The sequence below is a fragment of the Orcinus orca genome, chromosome 1 (genome assembly GCF_937001465.1).
Source record: "Orcinus orca chromosome 1, mOrcOrc1.1, whole genome shotgun sequence".
NCBI lineage: Eukaryota > Metazoa > Chordata > Mammalia > Artiodactyla > Delphinidae > Orcinus > Orcinus orca.
In genome coordinates, this window is record NC_064559.1 from 177,920,571 (window position 1) to 177,934,800 (window position 14,230).

General features: G+C 46.8%; 1 protein-coding gene across 5 annotated transcripts in view; it reads right to left on the minus strand.

Annotated features, from left to right (window-relative positions):
- Window positions 1–14,230, minus strand: part of ZNF691 (zinc finger protein 691) — a 79,056-nt gene that overhangs the window by 63,663 nt on the left and 1,163 nt on the right. For 2 of the 5 annotated variants that reach the window (XR_007474202.1, XR_007474201.1), the window contains exon 1: window positions 8,219–14,217. The exons of 1 other annotated variant lie outside the window; for it this stretch is intronic. Coding sequence is in view for 2 of the 4 variants with exons in the window: in XM_012531870.3 (XP_012387324.1) it covers window positions 9,158–10,015 (858 nt within the window). In the remaining 2 variants the exon portion in view is untranslated. Of the gene's footprint in view, window positions 1–8,218; window positions 14,218–14,230 lie in introns of those variants that run through there. 2 more of the 5 variants (XM_012531870.3, XM_004266353.4) reach the window with 2 other exon arrangements.

The window sequence follows — 14,230 nt, forward strand, 5'->3', positions numbered from 1 at the left end:
ATAAGAAGTTGATCTTCTGTGTCCTTTATTTCTTCTTTCCCTATCTCTGTATTTTTGCCTTATATTTTAGGGGCTTTTCTTGATGTTATCTCCCAAGTGGTTTCTTGAATATCTTATTTTAGCTATCATATGCTTAATATCCAAAAGTTATTTCTAATTTTCCAGTTGGTCTCTTTCCACTAGCAACCTTTCTTGTTCTATGGAGGTAGTCTCTTCCAAGATCTTCCTGAGGATATCATTAGAGTTTTTAAAGATTCTACTGTGCCAGAGAGCCCAGAAATAAACCCACACCTTTATGGTCAATTAATCTACAATGAAGGAGGTGAGAATATACAATGGGGAAAAGACAGTCTCTTCAATAGGTGGTGCTGGAAAACTGGACAGCTACATGTAAAAGAATGAAATTAGGACATTCTCTCACACCATATACAAAAATAAACTCAAAATGGATTAAAGACCTAAATGTAAGGGTAGAAACCATAAAACTACTAGAAGAAAACATAAGTAGAACACTGTTTGATATAAATCATAGCAATATTTTTTTGGATCTCCTAAGGCAACGGAAACAAAAGCAAAAATAAACAAATGGGACCTAATTAAACTTAAAAGCTTTTGCACAGCAAAGGGAACCTCAACAAAATGAAAAGACAACCTACTGAATGGGAGAAGACACTTTCAAATGATATGACCAATAAGGGGTTAATATACAAAATATATAAACAGCTCATACAACTCAATATCAAAAAAACAAACAAAGCAATTTCAAAATGGCCAGAAGACCTAAACAGACATTTTTCCAAAGAAGATATACAGATGGCCAACAGGCACATGAAAAGATGTTCAACATCATTACTCATCAAAGAAATTAAAACACAATGAGATATCACCTCACACCTGTCAGAAAGGCTATCATCAAAAAGACCACAGATAACCAATGTTGGCAAGGATGTGGAGAACAGGGAACCCTGTACACTGTTGGTGGGAATGTAAATTCGTGCAGCCACTGTGGAAAACAATATGGAGGTTTCTCAAAAAAACTAAAAATAGAACTACCATATGACCCAGCGATTCCACCCCTGGATATATAGCTGAAAAAACAAAACAAAACAAAACAAAACCCCACTAATTCAAAAAGATACATGTACCTCAATGTTTGTAGCAGCATCATTTACAATGGCCAAGGTGTGGAAACAAGTTAAGTGCCCATCAACAGATGAATGGATAAAGAAGATGTGGTACATATATATATATATATATATATATATACACACAATGGAATATTAGCCATAAAGAATGAAATTTGCAGCAACATGGATGGACTCAGAGGGTATTATACTTACTGAAATAAATCAAATACTGTATGTTATCCCTTATATGTGAAATCTAAAAAAATAACACAAATGAATGAATATAACAAAACAGAAGCAGACTCACAGATACAGAAAACAAACTAGCGGTTACCAGTGGGGAGAGGGAAGAGGGAGGGGCAAGATAGGGATAGGGGATTAAGTTACTAACTACTACGTATAAAGTAAATAAGCTACAAGGATATATTGTAGAGCACAGAGAATATAACTAATGTTTTATAATAACTTTAAATGAAGTATAATCTATAAAAATTCTGAATCACTATGTTGTACACTGGAAACTCATATAATATTATAATCAACTATACCTCAATTTTTAAAAAAAGATTCTACTGTGCCATTACAACTTTCTGTTGTCTAGAGTCACTTATTCTGTTTATCTTGTCTCTCTCTTATGCTTTTAGTTGTCTTTATAATTCTGGTCCTCCTGGTTGCATGTTTATGGAATAACAGACCAACAATCTTAGTAACCGAGCTGGTGTCTTCTGTTGCTGTATATTTCCTCTGTTTCCCTGTATCTGTTTCCCTGAGACAGAACATGAAGGACTTTTGGCAGTAGGGTTTTCTGGCAGGCAGGTAGGGTGAATGTGTGGGTGATTGTTGGGGGAAAGGGTGGGGGGAGGGTTTATAAATGTCACAATAACAAAAGTTTTATTCTGGGATGTCAACACATTAAACACCCTAGATTTCTCCTGGGGACTTACTGGATTTCTATAGAATAAGCCTTCTTGGTTTTGCTGTGTGTGTGTGTGTGTGTGTGTGTGTGTGTGTGTGTGTGTGTGTGTGTGTGTGTGTGTGTGTGTGTGTTGCTTGTTTGGAAGTAAGTGCCAATCACTCTCCGTTTTGAAGGTAAAGGGGTTAGGGGGTGACTGGTACAAGCTTCTGCATAGACAGACCTTCTACAAACGCCCTTGTTTTTAGGTCCACTTTTCATGTCTGTCTCAGCACTTGCTGGTTATGAGTTCAGAGCCTCTCTGGGATCTTGCCAGGAAGACTGGCTTTCACTCCCATTGCCTACCTTCTGGGCTATGGCTTCCTCCACTCTGCTGAGCAACCAGTGTGCTGTCATTTACTTCTAGAAATTTGTTGAAATCTCTACACTTGCCACCCCTCTTCCCTGCCATTCTCTTTGCTGTTATGTGTTTACATTCCTATTCTGTCATTTTAATGAAGGTCTCAAAAGGAAGGGGAAACAACCACTTGTGCTCACACTACTGTCTTGAACTTTAATATGTTTACATGCTTTGCAAATCTTCAAGGGTATTTATTTGTTTGGGTTTTTTACAGCTGCTTTTTTTGGGGTGGGTGTACCACCATTACGTGGTGAGACCTTGTTCTGCTGAGCCCCTTGATGTGTTTTTGTATACAAATTAGTATCAGAGGCTGAGGAAAACTAAACAGCTTTTTATAATAGAGTAAAACAACCTGGAATTTCCGTGGCAATCTGGGGGAGAAGGGGTAAGGACAGCAATGGGAAGAAAGAAGAGCAGGGACTTCCCTTGTGGTCCAGTGGGTAAGACTCTGCACTCCCAATGCATGGGACCCGGGTTCAATCCCTGGTTGGGGAACTAGATCCTGCATGCTGCAACTATGAGTCCGCATGTCGCAACTATGAGCTCTCACGCCTTCGCATGCCACAACGAAGACCCCGCGTGCCGCAACTAAGACCCAGCACAGCCAAAATAAATAAATAGACTTTTTTTAAAAAAAAAAGAAGAGCAAGTTAGTCACACACCATGATGTGACCTCTCCCCAAGATTCCCAATCTCTTCAAGGGATTCTAAATGCACAAAATGCTTGGTATGACAGAACTTCTCAGGGAACCCATGAAGGTGCTTAGTTCTGTGATAAGGCAAATGGGGACAAAACAGATGATGAAATAAAATTCATGTTTTATGGTAAGACAAGAAAAATTAAAATAACATTTTTCTTTTTTCCTCCTCCCTCCCCTTTAGTGTGTGTTGTGCACCTGCACTAACCAGACCTCATTAGGAGATACCATTCCGTCTTAATCTCATCAAGGGTCATGACTCCTTGGGAGATAACGTTCCTTCTTAATCTTGTAAGGGCCCATGATGACCCATGACCCGCTACTTGCTTTGTACACGTAGATCTGGATTGTGTAAACTGTCAATAATACGTCACTTAATGTACAGCCCTCTGTCTCAGAAACCTATATAACTGAGCTTTGACCTCTAACGGGTGGAACAGTTCCCAGAGCTTTCTGAGAGGCTGTTTCTGGGTCATAATACCCAGTTTGGCTCTAATAAAATTTTCCATTTCTTTCTTAGATCGACTGATTAATTTTTTTGTCAACACAGAGAAGGACTGCGCAGACCACAGGAACCTCAAGCAAGAGACCATGAGAGCCTAAAGGCCAGGAATCTGCAGAAATTGTGGCAGGTTTGGACTCTCCCGTGCTGTGGCTTTGGCAAGGCTCTGAGGCAATCAGAGAGCTCTCTGTGGGTTGGGAGGCCCCAGCTGGCACCTGGCTTCTATATACACGTTCCCGACTTACTTGCCCCTTTTAGTTCGTACTCCACACTAGCCTGGTGTTCTTCCTAGAGGGTGAATGCGATCATGCCATCCCTCGGCTTTAAAATTCTCTACTGTCCACAATCTGAAATTCTTTATCCTGGCATCCAACACCCTTCATGACCCGGCCTCCAGCTACCTAACAAGCCTCATCTCCTCCCCACACAGGACGATCTTCACTACCTCAGATGTTTCACCGTTCCCTAAAACACTAAGGCTTCCCTTCCGTCGGAAATAGCCTTCCTCTTCTTTACCTAGTAAACACTTACTCATTCTCCAAGACCAAATTCAATCCCTCTCTGTCTTCTCCTCCCCCGCAGAGTTAGCCATCCCACCTGTGTTCCCCCAACACCTTGTTCAGAAGGGAGTTTCTCTTCCTCTGAGTTCCTTGCAGGAAGGACTGTGTCTTACTCACTTTTGAGGCCCAATGACTAGTACAGGCCAAGTTAGGGCCCTCCCCGGGGCTCCTACAGCACCCCCCCACCACCGGGCACAACTGTAATGACACCTATCATCCTGCCTTGGAACTCTGGGTTTAAGTGCCAATCTCCTGCACTCAAAGGGAGAAACTTGGGAAAACAGAGTAGAAATTACTTTTTTGAGAGGGAAATTTATGCTTATAAAGGAAATCTCCATTTGTTAAGGGTGTCTACCTCGCTGCACTTGGAGGAGGAGATGACTAAATCTTAAGAGAATGTTATCAATGGAGAAGGCAGAGACTTAATCTGCATAACAAACCTTACCTTTGTTTACCCTGCTTTTCCTGGTAACTTCCCATAACTGCCTTCCTCTCCCACCCTCGCCTTTCTTTATTTCATATTTGGCTAAAGATGGTTTAGGCCACCTGGGCAAGTTAACTCATTTTCCCTGGGTGTCTCCCAGGTTTATGTGAGATACACACATGAATAAACTTGTTTTTCTCTTGTTAATCTGTCTCTTGTTACAGGGGTCTCAGCCAAGAACTCTGAAGGGTAAAGGGACAGTTATTTTCCACCCCCTACAAGGGGGACAGCTACCTGGGGCCGAGAGGCTCCCCCCTCCCACCTGTCACTAGCCCGCTACTGCAGGTGAAGGAGCTCTGTGGGCTGTACCCTGGTCCGGCGTCTCAACCCAGGACTTGAGCGCATTATTGGTGGAAATTAAACCCAGGGTGGGGGGAGCCTCAGGCCAGTAGGTGGCCCTGGACAGTGTGCCCGCGCAGGGGGAAGAGAAAGTCCTGCAGCTTCTCAGAGTCAGATAAGGAGAAAGGAGAGCAAGCCTCGCTTGTCCTCGGGTCCCAAAACACCCTGGGGACAAGAGCAGGACTCTGCACTGCCCTGGAGATGCCCTATGGGGAGGGAAAACACGAAGGAGCTCCACGGGGCTGCAGCTGACCCCTCTGTCCTTGTCCAGACTTCTCCCCAGCAGACCTCACCCTCAGCAGCTTTGCCTTGGCTCTGTACACCCCACCTTTCCCAGGAGCATCAACTCCTAGGCCCAGCCAAACAACCATGAGAGAGACGTGACAGAACTACATCCTTCTGCGATGGGACCGCTCTAAGGAGTAGCGGGAACTGACAGGGAGCGGGGCTCCAGGGAGCAAGGCTTAACGACCATGTGGTCATTAAGAAGGCATTAGTATGAGGCCTGGGTTGGTTACAATCCCAGGTGAGCCACCTAGTAGCCATGTGACCTTAAATGAGCAAGTCACTTGATCTAACTGAACCTCAATTTCATCATCTGCAAAATGGAAACAATAATTACCTTGCAGAATTGTGAAGATTTAGAAATTAGGCTCAATAGTAAATGCTGTTATAATCACTATTTTCCAATACCCAGACGTGTGTAGGACTGGCTCCAGGCCTCTCTTCCAGGCTCTGACAAAAGCAATCCTGTAATTTGCCTGCACTACTGTACTGTGATAATGAATGGGAAAGAAGTTATGTTACCCAAACAGTAATGGGTTAATGTCTCCCTGTTGACTAGAGACTCTGGGGAAATGCCTTGATTCCAAGGAGCGAGTATTGGATGGTAGGCGGCAAGGCCTGTGGGTAAAGGTACACGTGGGTCTCTCCTTTCATCTGGGATCTCATAGCAGAAGGAACCCAGAACTTTCAGAGCAGAAAGAGACCAGGCATGACTTCCTGTTTCAACAGAAGTTGGGGTCCAGGGCTGTAGTGCTGTAGTGATGTCTATGGCTGTACTGATGTCCCTTGTACCTTTCCTATCACGGGGGAGAGAGTTGAGGGGTCAAGTTCCTCCAGTGCAGAGGGAAGAAAGAGGGCCTGAACATAGGCTACGTGTGCACAGCTTTTCCCTTCTCCCTGCCTACCCCCAGCCTCCCTTCCCTGTTCTGGACCCTGCCGGGCATCCAGTTAAAACTCCCTTAGGTGAGGCGGGGAGAACCTCCTGCTTCCTGACACATAAGAGCCACTTGATAAATGTTGGTGGGTGGAACTGAATTGCATGAAGGCCATAAGGTTGATGGGAGGGAAAGGGCTTCATTTGAAATCAGGCTAAGGGCAGGGAGCCTGTGGGTGGTCACCACACCAGGATCAAGTGCCGGGAGTTGACAAGGGCCCCACCCTTCCAGGTTTGCCTGCTGTTGAAACCTGACAGCCACCCCACATCAGAGAACATGGGAGCCACATCTTCACTGTCAGTATTCCTAGTAACTAGGAGGAAGAGAGAGAGGGAGGAAAGAAGGGTAGAGGAAAGGGAGAAGAAAGGGAAGAGGAAAGGGAGAAGAAAGGGACGAGGAAAAGGGAATGAAGGAGAAAATAAAGGAAGCTAGCAAAAAAGGAAGTCAGAGGGTGAATAAATGGACTAGTCAGGACTCAATAGCCTGGACCAACACAGAAAACCTAGCCTATGAACTTGGTCAAAAAAGGGCAAATGAGATCGGCCAGCAAGTTATGTCCCAAGATCAAAGCAGGTCCTGGGTCTCACTGGCAGCAGACTCCAAAAGAATCACAGCAGTTGTCACTAAGGCTCTGGGTCTGGAAGGATTACCAAGCTCCCCAGACTGAGAGGAGAACAGCAGACCTAGCTTGGTAATGAGCAAAATGAAGAGCTGGCCTTGGAATCAGACGCACCTGATTGGAATCCCAGCTCAGCCATTAGGTCAGGTCATTTAACCCCTCAGAATTTCCTTATCTTGACAATGGGGATACTACTACTTTGCAGACTAGTCATGGAGATCAGAAATGATGGTGTATAGTAACTGGCATTCAGTAGGTGTTAGATGGCAACTTTTTTAAAGTTTTATTTATTTATTTTGGCAACATGGCGTGCGGGATCTTAGTTCTTCAACCAGGGATCGAACCTGTGCCCCCTGCAGTGGAAGCATGGAGTCTTAACCACTGGACCTCCAGGGAAGCCCCTGGCAACTTCTATTAGGGAGCAATTCATACATGCAAGTTGGGTGACTATTATGTTTAAACTATTTTGTATGGAGATTTTCAAGGAGCAGGAAAATGTATATGAAATAAAAGTGCTTTGTAAACTGAAAAGGATCCTACAAAATGTCAGGGAACTGTTTGGGAAGTCGTCTTTTATGGTCAGAAAAAATACAGGCTTTGGGTTTGGGTAGAAGTAGGTTAGGTTCCGGACCCTGCCACTGACTTGCCATGTAAGCCTGTTTCTGCATCTGTCAAATATGGGTAATTCTTACTTCACAGGGTTGTTGTGAGAATAGGATGATGACTGGCATATCCCTTCCTGGGTAGGCGGCAAGATCCCATGTGATAGGTCAGGTCATCAGCAGTGCCAGTCACATTCTGCCAACTGGCTACAAATGAGGAGGGCCCCTCACTCTGGAAGAGCAGGGCTCCAGATTGGCAAGAGAGATAGAGAGGGGTCTTTTGTATTTGTTGGAGGAAATCTGGATGAACACTAAACCTCCATGCAGAAAACACTGAAAACTGCCACGTGGAGCCAGGCCTTCAGAAGGGCAGAAAGCCAGGCACGATCCCTAACGAGCAGTTCAGTTAGGAACTGCACTACTGCTACTAAGGGCAGACCTTAGGTTCATCTTGTCCCACCCTTCACCCCCTATTCCCTGTCACTGTCATTTTTCCTAGGCACCGAATAAGTGTCAATCAATAATCAATCTAAAGTTGGAAAGGTTCTCATGCTTGGCACTGACATCCCACAGGGCAAAGGGTCCAGGGCTGTATCAAGAGGCCACACTAACTCCCACTTACAGGGAATCACTTGGTCCCAGGCCAGCCCCCTAAGTGGCTCCTCCTTCAGAAGCCAGCAAGGTGAATGTAGTGAAAGAGCATCAGCTCAGAATCAAGGGAGGCCCAGGTCTGAACTCTGGCTCCACCACATACCTGCTGTGCGACTTCACAGCGAGTGACTTCACCTTTCCTCACTTGCCTCATCTTACTCCCTTGCGGTTGCTTCGACAACTAAATGAGATAAAGAATGTGAAAGTGACCTGCAGAATCCAGGGCATAGAGTGCATGCTCAGTATTACTTCCTTCCCTTTCCCCTTCCTCCTCACAGACCTCAGAGTCAGCTGCTTCCTTTTGCTTTTCAGAGCAGCCACCCACTCTTTCTTGGAATTCAACTCCCTTCCAGAGTGGCTGTGGTGCAACCACCTCCCCACTTCTTCGATGCCCCCAAATAAGTACACGGGTCCTTTTCATTAAAGGGTTTTTACTGCTAACCCTGGGGAAACAGATGCACGTTGGGGTGGGGGTGACAAGTCACAAACAGGAGGGAGTGTGAGGGTCCCTGGATCATGGCTCCTTGAGGGCTTCCCTTTCATTCCGAAAGTAGGACCTCAGACCTCTTCTCTGGGCCAAGGGGGCCCCTTTCTCCCCTGCTCCTCCCAGCCCAGCTGAGGCACAGCAGGTGGGAACTAGTGGACCACCGCAGTGTGCCCTAAGCGGTCCACATACTATACAGAGGACCTCCAGACAGTGATGCCCACCTCACAGGTACTTCCTCAAAGGCCAGGGGACAGTTGCCCAAATGATATGAGCGTGTCCTAAGCCTACCTTATTTCTCTTTCACCCCAAGGAGGCGAAGCCAAGACGGGGTCCTCTGACTTTCTACCACAAGAAATTGGCCTGGAAAAAAAGTGAAGATTTTTACTCAGAGTCCCTTCTCAGGACTTCCTGGAGATCCTGGCTTCAGAGGCAACAGAAAACCATTCTCCAAAGTGGGAGGAAGGGCTTGAGGTCAAGGGGGCAGCAGGAGATCCTAAAGATCTTTCTGCACTAGGTTGGGGTCCCACGCTCTGCTCTCTCTCTTCCTCGCCCTCTTCAGCTGGACTCTTTCCCAGCCTGCTCTCCCTGGTGAGTTTTCTGGTGGCGGATGAGATTGGAGCTGCGGGAGAAGTGCTTCCCGCACAGCGTGCACCGGTAGGGCTTCTCGCCCCTGTGGGTCCTCTGGTGCGCCCCGAAGTTGGAGATGTCGCTGAAGGTCCGCCCGCACTCGGCACACTCATAGGGCCGCTCACCCGTGTGGGTGCGGTGGTGCACGCCGAAGCTGGAGCTGTTGCTGAAGCTCTTCCCGCACTCGCAGCAGATGTAGGGCGCCGGCTCCAGGTGGGTCCGGTAGTGCACGGCCAGCGCCGAGCTCTGGCTGAAGCTCTTGCCGCAGATGTCGCAGCGGAAGGGCCACCTGCCCAGGTGGTCCTGCTGGTGCGTGGTGAGGTCCGAGTGCCGCCGGAAGCTCTCCTCGCAGTTGGGGCACTTATAGTGCTTCTCCTCCAGGTGGATGCGCTCGTGCCGGATGCGGTTGGAGCTTCTCGAGAAGCTCTTGCCACACTCAGAACACTTGTAGGGTTTCTCGCCTGTGTGGATCCGCTGGTGTGTTCTCAGGTTGGAGGTATTATTGAAGGTTTTGCCACACTGGGCACATATAAAGGGCTTCTCATCAGCCTCGTGCCTCGGATGAGCAGAGAGGTCCTCTGGCTCTCCAGCGGGGACAGTGACGTCCTGCGGTGGCTTCTCTGGATAGAGCCCTTGTGGCCCCTCTGGCAGGCTTGCTTGCCCATGCTCTTTCTCCCCATCTGGGATCCAAGAACCCTCTGAGTCATCCACTCTCCATGGCTTATTACCCCGTTCCCCTTCCTCAGGCAGGTGCCGTTCTGGGCTCTGCTCCTTCTCACTGCCCATCTCTGAACCCTGAGAATGAACACAAATGGCCAACACCTTTATTCCTTGGGTCAGGCCAGACCCCAGGGAATCTTTCGTCCTGGTTGAAGGGGTGGGTATACACCATCCCTTTGGAACCATCCGTCAGAAATAACCTCAATTAACTGGAATACTCGGATAGAATGCCTTTACTTACTTTCAAGTGACAAACTTCCACAGATATTTAAAGCTACCCACCAGAGCAAAAAGAAGGCCCCAGCTTCGTCCAGCCCCAAAAGATATTTGTATGATTTGCACAATGTCACTTTTCTTAATACCACAGTCTAGACTCGAATTCACCTACAAGTAAAGGAGCTTCCATTTGGGGATGCGTTCGATTTTTCTGCCTAACTGTTAAGTTAACTGAAATTCCCATTATGTTTAATCGTTTCTGAAAAGCCTTCCTTAAAAGTATCCACCTATTTGCCTGTTTTCAAATGAAGAGAACAGAATCTCTAATTCTTGAGGCTCTCCTACTCGTTTAAAAGGCCCAGCTTTGAATCCTCTTACGTGTACACTCCTTCCCTTCCCCAGACCTCACCATAGTCTAGCAAATAAAGGCTTAACATCTGGGTCCTCCAAGACCCACTGAGGGCCTAGGCTGTGTCTGTTCTGATTGGTCAGTACCCACTTCCACTCAAACACCACACACAGCAGTGCATACACAGACAGTCTCACACATAGGCTCACACCACACACAGCCACACTCACATACCAACACACTCAGCCACTCTCACAACACACATACACATCACGCAGTCACACATGCAGTCACACACATACATACCACACACCCCTCCCACACACAGAGCCACATTCATGGCTATCCAATTACACACCATACACACATCCAGCTATGCTCACACACCACACAGTCTCCCAAACACACATTCCCTGCCCCCCACACACAGAGTGCCCAACACAGGGCCTACTTATGCAAACATCAGCAAATGCTTGCTAAGCTGCACAGACTCCTTTGAGTTCTGACAGCCAAGGACAGGGAATGAGGGGAAGAAAGTACTGATAAGAGGAGAGTGGTAGTTCCTCTGAACCTTGAAGAAGTAACAGCATTTCAAAAGGCAGCGTGGGCTGGTGGAGATACTGTACAGAGTGACATGAACAAAGGGATGAGGGAGGGAAGCACAATGATGGGGCATTGATGATAGAAAATGAAAGCTTCATAATTGCTCCAGGTGGGGTCTGGTAATGGAAGGGACACCGACTAAATTTAGGGTTGGATCCCTATAGTGACACATACTGTCTTTACAACTCTGCAAATTACTCAACCACTCTGAGCCTCAACTTCCACATCACTAAAATTGTGATACCAACAGACACAGCAGGACTTTGTTAGAGAAAATGCCTATAATATGCCCAGTGTAAAGTGTGGCAGTACTAGTCATTCAGTACATGACAGCTGCTACTACAACTGTTGAAGACGCTACATGCTAGCCCTGTGAAGAAGGCAAGTATGAAAAAGATCCCTTACATGATCTTGTTGGGAAACAAAAAAAATTCAATTAAAAAATGGTACAGTACATATAATCTAAAATGTGAAATACGGACAGTACCTTAAATCTTTAAGGAGTGGGAGGTCAGCAAACTTTCTGCAAAGGACCAGAGAGTATATGTTTAGTAAATTTTGGGGGCCATAGGATCTCTGTTGCAGCTACTCAACTCTGCCATTGTATCATAAAAGCAGCCATAGAAAATCTGTAAATGATTGGGTGTGTCTGTTTTCATAAAACTTTATTTAAAAGCAGGGCAGGGATAAAGATGTAGACATAGAGAATGGACTTGAGGACACGGGGTGGGAGGGGGAAGCTGGGGCGAAGTGAGAGTAGCATTGACATATACACACTACCAAATGTAAAATAGTTAGCTAGTGGGAAGCAGCATCATAGCACAGGGAGATCAGCTCGGTGCTTTGCAATGACCTAGAGGGGTGGGACAGGGAGGATGGGAGGGAGGCTCAAGAGGGAGGGGATATGAGGACATATGTACGCATATGGCTGATTCACTTTGGTGTACAGCAGAAACTAACACAGCATTGTGAAGCAATTATACTCCAATAAAGATCTATTAAAAAAAAACAAAAGGAGGTGAAGTATAATTTACCAATCTCTATTAGAGAGTGCTTTTTCAAGAATCTAGATAAGTGATGTGAAAAATAACAGGCTTGCTTCACCTTCAAAAATGTAAAAAAAAATCAGGAACAATTTATTCCGATACTTATTCACTGTCTCCTGACCATCCTTTTAAAAATTACAACCCCTCCAAAAAAATAAATTAAAAAATTACGACCCCTTCCCCTTCACTCAGTCTCCCCTGCCCCACAGAACTTCTCAACTCCTAACAATGTTTTTTATGTCTATTATTTAGTATCGGCCTCCCCCTGCAAAACCTAAGTCCCGTGAGGGCCAGGTTCTTTGCTTTATTCATTAATATAACCCCAACTCCTACAGCAGTGGCAGTCATACCTAGTAGATCCTTAATAAATATCTGCTGAACGAACTGAATGAAGGCCGGGCCTGTCTCCAGAACCCATTTCATGCCTACTTGTGTCTATTCTCACCCACTATTCCTTAACAATCTCCTAATTCCTGCCCACTTCCTCCTTTATGCACCCACAGAATCTTGTACTTGCTTTTACAGTGATTTGCAATTATCTGTTTACATGTCTATTTCCACTATTAGTTTATAAGCAACTTGAGGGCAGGGACTGGGTCATTCTGGCAATCTCTCCAGCACAAGGCCTGGTGCTCAAAACTTTTTTTAAGTACAAGGGAATGGATATGATCTAATTTACTTCCTACCGCTGCCCATCCCACCTAGGGCTCCAACATCTGTCTTTATGCAATGAGCTACATGGCCTCCATTCACTACCAATCCTGCTATCCTGAGAACCCACAATATACCAAGCTGCGACTCTACCCACGGCTGAATGCTGGGTCAAAAAAGAGCAAAAAGATTTAAGATTATAGTCACCACCCTAAAAGAGTTTATGGTACAGTGCAGTGAAATAGGCCATGAACTCCAGAAACTCATACAGTGTAGAAGGTTAAGTTCCAGTGGAAGCAGGGAAATCGTAATTTGCCCAAGGGCACACAGCAAGTGAGTGGCAGAACTGGGAGCCATGCCCATCACTCCAAAGCCAGTGCTTTTAAGCACTACACCAGTATCGGAGGAAGAGGAGAGAAAGAGGGAAGGAAGAAAGGAAAGAAGGAACAGCGCCATGGTAGTTCTGATGACACAGGCATATCTCCCTGAAGAGCTCAGAGATGAGCAGCTTGACGGAAAAGGTGGTCTTTGAGCTACGACTTGCAGGATGGGTGCGCAACGTTGGGACTTAGTGAGATGGGGAGCCCACCATCTACTGAGAAGACAGTGGCAGGTAAAGTAAAGAGGCTCTTACATATTACATTTCAGAGATTTCAGAGGAGAAAGGGGCCCATGGGGCTTGTCTTCCCAGGAGGCTCAGAGGTACAGGGAGGACCAAAGGTGGAAGGGACTGAGGCAGTGGTAAAGGAGCCAAGTCTAAGAAGTTAGCGCCAAGAAGGTGGGGTTGTTGATCACTGATGCTGAAGGCCAAAGGCCTGGGTTAGAGGGAAGAGGCCAAGGTGGAAAGCGGGCTGAAGGGCCTTAGTTCGGGGTCTTTGGGATCAAGTCGAGAGCTGGCGGGGGAGGAAGGGGAGAGAGGAGCTTGGAAAGATCAGGGAAACTGTGTTAAAGAACTGGGAATTGTACAGGGGGGGTGGATAAGGGGTGAGAGATAGAGAAGGACCAAAAGAGTCAGAGGGTCCGAGGAGACTGGTCAGGGGACCCGGCCCAAGAGGCCGGGTCGTGTGCAGCGGGGCGGAGTCTGAGGGCACGAGCGTTGTAGAGCACAGGAGCTGGGTTCAGGCTTGCCGACGGGCTTGGGGCCGGAGCGGTGGGAGAAAAGAAGCTGACCCCAAATGTATGGTCAGTGGAATTGGGGCTGGACTACTCAAAGGCCAAGAGAAGGGCGGGAAGGTAGTGGTTTGGGGCCAGCAGTCTGGTCGTGCAGGCCGGGGGAAGGGGTCAGGAGTTAGGGCGGAGGGACCACAGGGGCCCGTTTGCTCCCCACTGGGTCCGGGGAGCAAAGCCACAGCCCCAACTACCCGGTGAGAGGGAAGGGGCCACGTTTAGAGTTCCCCGCGACGCCATGCGCGCGCC